At 38.6% G+C, this 8,267-nt stretch overlaps 2 protein-coding genes and 1 long non-coding RNA gene across 3 annotated transcripts; 2 read left to right on the forward strand and 1 right to left on the reverse strand.

Moving 5' to 3' along the window:
• Positions 1-244: 244 nt before the first annotated feature.
• Positions 245-1,005, reverse strand: LOC138347502 (uncharacterized). Its single transcript, XR_011220263.1, has 2 exons — positions 654-1,005; positions 245-542 (listed from the first exon to the last, which is right to left on the reverse strand). It is a non-coding gene; the product is annotated as an uncharacterized lncRNA (long non-coding RNA).
• Positions 1,006-1,072: 67 nt separating this feature from the next.
• On the forward strand, positions 1,073-4,424 carry LOC112940917 (uncharacterized). Its single transcript, XM_026029241.2, has one exon. The coding sequence runs from the start codon at positions 1,622-1,624 to the stop codon at positions 4,421-4,423; it is 2,802 nt and encodes a 933-aa protein (XP_025885026.1). The 5' UTR covers positions 1,073-1,621; the 3' UTR covers position 4,424.
• Positions 4,425-4,460: 36 nt separating this feature from the next.
• LOC112940918 (uncharacterized) lies at positions 4,461-7,008 on the forward strand. Its single transcript, XM_026029242.2, has one exon. The coding sequence runs from the start codon at positions 4,461-4,463 to the stop codon at positions 7,005-7,007; it is 2,547 nt and encodes an 848-aa protein (XP_025885027.1). The 3' UTR covers position 7,008.
• Positions 7,009-8,267: the final 1,259 nt, after the last annotated feature.

Genomic DNA, 8,267 nt, shown 5'->3' on the forward strand with positions numbered 1-8,267 from the left:
AATCTGTTGCATATGGCTACACTGCTTCTGGATATGGATTTGTTCAAGACATGCCATATGCCTATATTCATGAGTTCACTCGAACATCTATGGCTGGGAAAATTCGACGTTTCAAAGATGGATACACAAGTCTGTGGAAGAAAGTCAGTGAATCATTGCCAATAACAGTCATGTTGCAAACAGAAGTGCTTTCAATCAGACGCAACAGTACAGGTGTCGAAATTGATATCAAAGACAGAAGTAGTGATTTAGAAAGTATGGAGTTTGATAAAGTGATATTATCCGGGGCATTTCCTTTTAGGAGTGGGAGGACTTATAGATCACCATCTTCCATTACAGCAGGTATGACAAGCTATGTTGCTCGGACTCTTCAAAAATGTCGGTGGTAGTGCATTTTTTTGGAGGATCCGATAAGGGTGCTGCAACATTTTTAAAGAGTTCGAGCAACATAGATAATAAACTATACATCAAGATTATGCAGCCTTGTTTGTGTTTGAGTTTCCGCTACCTTTGATGCTAATGTTAGTTTGATCCAACAGATCCTGAAAATGGAGTTCTGCAATTGAGTGAACTTGAAAAGGAGTTGTTCAGTCAAGTACAGACCATCGACTATTACACGACGGTTCTGAAGATTAAAGGACTAGAACACATACCAGTTGGATTTTATTACTTTGAGGAGTTTATGGATGATCCTGCAACAATAGGAAATCCAGTTGCCATGCAGAGATTCTATTCCGACACAAACGTCTTCTTGTTCTGGTCTTATGGTAACTCAGCCAACGTCAAGGGTTCAACAGTTTTACAGCTTGCGGTTGATGCTGTCAAAAGAATTGGAGGTGAAGTTGAAATGGTTGTCCTGCAACGACGATTCAAGTATTTTCCTCATGTAAATAGCCAAGGTATATAATGCTTATTACTAAAAGACCATGATGCTCGAATACTCCAAAAATGCTCCCACACTGTGTCGGATCCTCCAAAAATGCACAACTCCTAGAGGATCCAACACTCGCCTGGTTGAATTTTTGAGGAGTCCGAGTATCATAGCTAAGAATTTTGTGTAACTAACCTTCTTTGGAACTCGAACACAGATATGAAGGATGGTTTCTATGACAAAATAGAAAACAAATTACAAGGTCAGAAAAACACTTATTATGTAGGTGGTTTAATGGCATTTGAGCTTACTGAAAGAAATTCATCCTATTCCATGGCCTTAATTTCCAAGCACTTTGCAAATACTGATCCACAACCGGGATTTCCTTACGTTAAGGTACTCGAAACAGAAAATGACTTAAATACTGCAGATTAAGTTGCATTTGAAGTGTGGAGTGTGAAATAATTCAATTAAAAATCATTGATTTTGCAGAGATTATTCCCCCTCTTATCTGATTGCTCGGATAAGAATCCGAAAGCTCTGAAAGAATCTCATCAAGTGGAATTCCCGGAATTGTATAGCCTTGATGGTTATTTGAAGTACTGGTCGAATCATAACATAACCTGTAAGAAGACATTGTACAAATGGATTAGTGAAGAAGGACAAGTAGTTAACGAGAGGACGTATGAAGAACTTAACGCTAATGCTTCTTGTATTGCTCAGAAGCTGTTGTCTAGTCGAAAACCAGTAATGAAGCAAGGTGACAGAGTTCTCCTAGTTTACGTCCCGGGACTTGACTTTATTGATGCTTTCTTTGGGTGCTTCAGAGCTGGAGTATTGCCTGTCCCGGTACTTCCATCAGATCCAATGCAAAGAGGAGGACAAGCACTACTCAAGATTGAAAACATTGCTAAATCGTGCAACGCAGTGGCCATTTTGTCTACTGCAGGTTATCATGCAGCTGTTCGAGCAGGTTCTGTGAAGAATTTGATATCACTGAACCGTAAAAATGGAACAAGCTCCGGTCGCTGGCCTAATCTTCTATGGATACACACAGACTCTTGGGTTAAGAATGCCAAAGAAATGCATTCTAATAGCAATGACAAGTTTGAGCCTCAACCGGACAATGTATGCTTTCTACAATTCACATCAGGGTCAACAGGAGATGCTAAAGGAGTTATGATAACTCATGGTGGCTTAATCCATAACGTGAAGTTAATGCGGAAAGTATACAAAAGCACATCAAACACAGTATTAATAAGCTGGCTTCCTCAGTACCATGATATGGGACTTATTGGTGGCCTTTTCACAGCTTTAGTAAGTGGAGGATCAGCAGTTTTGTTTTCTCCGATGACATTCATCAGGAACCCTCTCATGTGGCTCGAGACGATGAGCAAGTACAAAGCAACTCATAGTGCTGGACCAAACTTTGCGTTTGAGCTCGTTGTCCGTAGGTTGGAGGCTAACAAAGAGAAGCAATGGAAGTATGATCTTTCATCACTCAAATTTCTAATGGTTGCTGCTGAACCAGTAAGGCAGAAAACTCTCAAGAATTTTATTGAGCTCACGAGACCTTTCGGTCTTTCCCAAAGAGTGATGGCTCCTGGCTATGGATTGGCAGAAAACTGTGTGTTTGTAAGCTGTGGTTATGGGGAGGGAAAACCAATCTTGGTGGATTGGCAAGGAAGAGTAGGTTGCGGCTACGCGAATCAAAATGAGGCGGATGTTGATATCAAAATAGTTGATCCGGAAAGTGGCGAGGAGCATGATGAATCCGGAAGGGAAGGAGAAATATGGATCAGCAGTCCTAGTGCAGGCATTGGATACTGGGGCAGGGAGGAATTGACTGAGAAAACTTTCAAAAACAAACTCGGTTCGCATTCTGAAAAGGTATACACAAGAACTGGAGACCTTGGAAGGATAATTGATGGGAATCTGTTTATAACTGGAAGAATCAAGGACCTCATTATAGTTGCTGGAAGAAATATTTACCCGTCAGACATAGAAAAGACTGTCGAAAGCTCATCCGAAATCCTCCGCCCGGGTTGTTGTGCTGTTATTGGAGTTCCAGAAGAGACCTTATACAGCAAAGGAGTACCAGTACCTGATCACTCTGACCAGGTTGGCTTAGTTGTCATTGCAGAAGTAAGAGATGGTAAACCTGTTAGCAAAGACGTCGCCGAGGAAATTAAGGCAAGAGTTGCTGAAGAACATGGTGTTACTTTGGCTTCTGTTAAGCTGATCAAGCCAAAAACTATCAGCAAAACAACATCTGGAAAGATAAAGAGATTTGAGTGCTTGAAACAATTCATTGATGGAACACTGGATGTGGTTCCAGATCAAATCTCGTCAAAGCGAAAGCTTCTTAGATCTTTTACCACAGGTTCTTGCAGGGAGGGAAATACACCAAGGTCACATTTGAACACAACATCCCCTTCACCAACTCCAGGACTAAATAAAAAGGAAATTGTCGAGTTCCTGAAGGGACTCGTATCGGAGCAGACAGGAATCTCTATCAGCAAGATTACTACTACTGAAAGTTTAGTATCTTATGGTATTGATTCTATTGGTGTAGTCAGGTCAGCTCAAAAACTTTCAGATTTTCTTGGAGTTCAAGTTGGTGCAATCGATATCTTCACAGCAACTTGCATTGAGGACTTGGCAAGCTTCACAGAGGATTTGGTTATAAAATCTCGACCTCATGATGCAACAAATCCTTCTTATCTTCCAGACTACTCAGAGGATGATTCCTGTAATTTGGTGGCTGAAGAAGTTTCCCCATCCCATCGATTCGGTATCATTTTATTGCAACTTCTTGCTCTTGTCTATGCCATTTTCATGCTGGTTCTTCCTGCATACTCATCCATATCTGTCTTTAAGAACCTGATTTTGACAAATCCAACTCTAGTGATTTCATTTCCTTGGGTTGGTTATGCAATTTCCTTGATCTTTGCACCATTTGCTTGGATTTTATGCATATCTACCACCTGCATATGCATCGGTACTCTTGGAAATTTGGTCCTTCAACCAAATTATTCCCTGACCCCAGAGGTGTCCATCTGGTCATTCGATTTTGTTAAGTGGTGGGCTCTATATAAGGCACAAGAAATTTCGTCTAAAGTTATGGCAGTGCATTTGAGAGGAACAGTTTTTCTGAAATACTGGTTTCAAGTATTTGGAGCAAGGATAGGACCATCGGTTGTACTGGATACCATCGATATCAGTGATCCAGCACTTGTTTCGATAGGAGATGGAGCTGTTATTGCAGAAGGAGCTTTAATTCAAGGCCATGAAGTGAAGAATGGAATCCTGAGTTTCCATCCAGTTAGAATTGGCAAAAACTGTTCAGTTGGTCCTTATGCTGTACTCCAGAAAGGAAGCGTTTTGGCAGAAGGAACTGAGGTAGCATCATTACAGAAGACGTCATCATCAAAGTCAAACAGCCGTAAGAAGGTGAGGACTTTGATTTCAGATGTTAAATTTATTACAACATCCTGTGAACTTTCTTTGAATAGAACGACATGCATTTCTATTGTATTTTCAGGTCGTTGAACCGGCAAATGAAACAGAACATGGTCTCATTACAGCTATGTATCACTTGATGGGAATCTACATTGTCGGATTCATAAGCGCCCTCTCAGGAGCTATCCTTTATTTCTTGTACATACTGTTAGCTCAAAAATCTCCATCTCTTCATCACTTCTCCTTAATATGTCTCTCTGGAGCATTCCACTGGCTTCCGTTCACTATCATCGCTTACATGGCGATTATTTCTAGTATCACTTCAAGCCCGATAATCTTCGCTATCTCAGTTGCAACTGTCTACCTGGCTCATGGCTTGACTTTGAGCATCCTTACCATATTTGTAAACAATTTTCTCTTACGAAACACCGATAATTCACTGAGAATATGGTTGAAACATAGAATTAACATTGCCTGTCATCTCAGATTTGCTAAACTCCTTTCTGGAACTGAAGCTTTCTGCATGTACTTGAGGCTCTTAGGAGCAAAAGTTGGAAACCATTGTTCTATCCGAGCCATCAACGCGGTTTGTGATCCAAAATTGATATCACTAGGTGAAGGTGTCCATCTAGGTGACTTCAGCAGGATTGTAACCGGCTTCTATTCCTCGAGTGGCTACACGAGTGGAATAGTTGAGGTACAAGATAATTCAGTTGTTGGGAGCCAAAGTGTTGTCCTTCCAAGATCACTTATCCAAGAAAATGTTATTCTTGGTGCACTTTCAGTTGCTCCGATTGATTCTGTTCTTCAAAGTGGTGGCGTTTACGTTGGATCTCAATCCCCCGTCATGATAAAGAACACACGACATGCCATGGATGAAAGGATAGAAGATATGGATCCAAAATACAAGAAGATAGTTGGCAATCTAGCTGCAAATTTGGCTGCAACTACTCTCAAGGTCAAAACAAGATACTTCCATAGAATTGGTGTTAGTGGAAAGGGAATGCTCAAAATATATGACAACATCAAAGGATTTCCAGACCATACAATCTTTGTATCCAGCAAACAATATCCTGTCATAGTCCGGCATAGCAACAGCTTAAGTGCCGATGATGATGCAAGGCTCGATGCTCGTGGTGCTGCATTGAGAATACTCTCTGATCATGCAAATTCTGATGATGAAAAGCCACTTCTAGATTTGACATTGAAGACAGGGGAAGCATTCTATGCTCGGACTATCTCTGACTTCGCGACATGGCTTGTTTGTGGCTTAGCAGCAAGGGAGGAGCATGTGAAACGCGTACCACATGTTCGCGATGCAGTATGGACATCACTACGTGATTCAAACTCATATACAGAGATGCACTATTACTCAAATATATGCAGGCTTTTCAGGTTTACAGATGGACAGGAAATGTATGTGAAGTTCAAATTGAGGCCTGGTGATGAAAACATTGGAAAGGATTCTGGTAAAGTTGAGCCTATTGGAATACTTCCTCCAGAAACAGGTGCAATTCCTAGGAAAGATAACGACACACGCCCGTTACTTTTCCTTGTTGATGATTTCAAGAAAAGGGTAAGTTCACAAGGCGGTGTTCGCTACATTTTCCAACTACAATTCAGGTCTGTGCCTAAGGATGAAGCAACACAAGACATTGCACTTGACTGCACTAGGCCATGGGATGAAGCTGAATTCCCATATGTTGATGTTGGAGAAATCGTTGTTGATCAGAACCTCACCAAAAAACAATCAGAGCAGCTGGAATTCAACCCCTTTCTTCGATGCCACGAGATTGATGTTGTGAAGGCAACATCAGCCTCTCAAAGTGCTTCCATCGATCACGGTCGTTCATTGATATATGAAATTTGCCAACATTTGAGAAATGGTGAACCACTTCCAGAAGCCTGGAAGAACTTCATAGAACAATCAGATGTGAAAGTTGATCTCTCAGGCTGTCCAATTGCACTACAAGTGAAACAAGAAAGTACTCATCATCAAGAAGTAGCTCTATCAAGAACATGGTATCAAACTTCTTGGTCCACTTTTGCTCAGCCAATACTCCAAACATTCTTACCATACTTCCTTTTGTCATATTCAATACATAGTCCTCTAAACTGGCTCATATGTTCAACAACAAGCCATCAACTATACTGGTTTTTCCCATTCTTTTGGATATCCTCAGGGGTGATAGCAGCATTCACTTGTGTGTTAGCAAAACTAGTTTTCACAACAAGAAAGAAAGATGGAGGAAAATCACTCATATGGAGCAAAGGACTACTAATGGAAACATTATGGCAAGCATTTAGAACACTTGTTAGTGACTATTTCATGGAAATGACAACAGGATCATTCTTGTTTGTCATTTGGATGAAACTTATGGGATCACAAGTTGAATTAAGTCATGATCAAGGGGTTTATGTAGATAGCAATGGAGTTCTGTTGAATCCTGAGATGATAGAGATTGAAGGAGGTGGATGTATAGGCAAAGAAGCATTGTTATTTGGACATATATATGAAGGTGAAGGGGAAGTGAAATTTGGTAAAGTTAGAATAGGTGAAGGAAGTTTTGTGGGGAGTAGAGCTGTGGCAATGCCTGGTGTAGTAGTAGAAAGTGGTTGTTGTTTAAATGCTCTTTCACTTGCAATGAAAGAAGAAATTGTTAAGTCAAGGTGAAATGTTTGTTTTTGGCTTTGTCATTGAATAAATTACCATCTATTATAGTTTTTATATGGTTTATGAAAGATAAAAAGAGGTGGAAATGAAGAGAAAATTGTTATGTTTTTCCTTTTTTTAAAGTCTTCCTTTTCACAATGATGCCGAGATATACACGATTCAGTTCTAAATATGTTGGAATCAATAGTATGATAATATTCGTTTTATTTAAAATTTGTCTGTACCCCAATAGTTCGACGCTGGAGCTAGGAGGTACAAGGGGTTGTTGAAAATTATGTTGTGTATGTAAGGCCTACGTACGTTTACTTCTTTATATATTAAAAAACCCTTGATAAGTCTATTGTGTTATGTTGATGAATTGTTTTTTGGTGATCGTTGCACTCATGACACCTCTTGGGAAAGTAGGCCGATGGACAAGTCCCTACCTGTTGCAATATTGTCGGGCGTGAGAGATTGTTACCCTTTGACCACCTCAAAGGGGTTGAAGTTCGAAAGTAGGATTTTTTGGTCGTTAAGTTAAAAGCAGAACTAAAGACTTTTACTATACAAATTTGATATTTTTTTTTAAAAAAAAATTGATTACATTTTTTTTGTGAAAGAGGGAATACTTTTTTTTCTTCCAATTCCTTCCCTTGAGGTAAAAAAAAAAAAGGATAAATGGTCAAATAAAATAATGACTTCAAATAAATAAAAAAAATAATTATTTTTTTTAAAAAAAAGAAGAGACAAGTTCATTGAACCTGGATGCATTCATAAATTCATTGAATTTGGACATTTTTTTACATGTTTCTTAGCTTTCCCCTTTTGTTCCATTATGAGAATAAGACAAAATATAAGATTTGTCAAACTTTGTCTTTAGATCACGAGTTCAAGTCGTAAAATACAAAAATTAATTATATTATTAAAAGAGGGTAATTATTTATATTATATTCAGTAATTACACTATGATTTTTTTTTAAAAAAAACTTTACGTAAATATGAGATATTCCACACATTCGATCTATCTAGTATATGATCGTATCAATCCATTATATATGACATTTTTTACACTACTTAAAATTACAAGATTCAAACATTGTAAAGCATAATTTTTTATTTATTCAGTCAAACTATATTATATGAAAGATAACTAATTACATACTAATCATAATTATTTTCTCATAGTTGACTAAAGTATTCAACATTATTTTCCTTCTTTGGTCAAAATATTATATTGTGCAAAACAAATAAGGTATAAACATTATTCTTTTCTAATTTTAA

The sequence above is a fragment of the Solanum lycopersicum genome, chromosome 1 (assembly GCF_036512215.1).
Source record: "Solanum lycopersicum chromosome 1, SLM_r2.1".
NCBI lineage: Eukaryota > Viridiplantae > Streptophyta > Magnoliopsida > Solanales > Solanaceae > Solanum > Solanum lycopersicum.

Excerpts from the sequence above, each read along its gene's own strand:
- LOC112940918 (XM_026029242.2), top strand. The coding sequence starts at position 4,461 with ATGTATCACTTGATGGGAATCTACATTGTCGGATTCATAAGCGCCCTC.
- LOC112940917 (XM_026029241.2), top strand. The coding sequence starts at position 1,622 with ATGAAGCAAGGTGACAGAGTTCTCCTAGTTTACGTCCCGGGACTTGAC.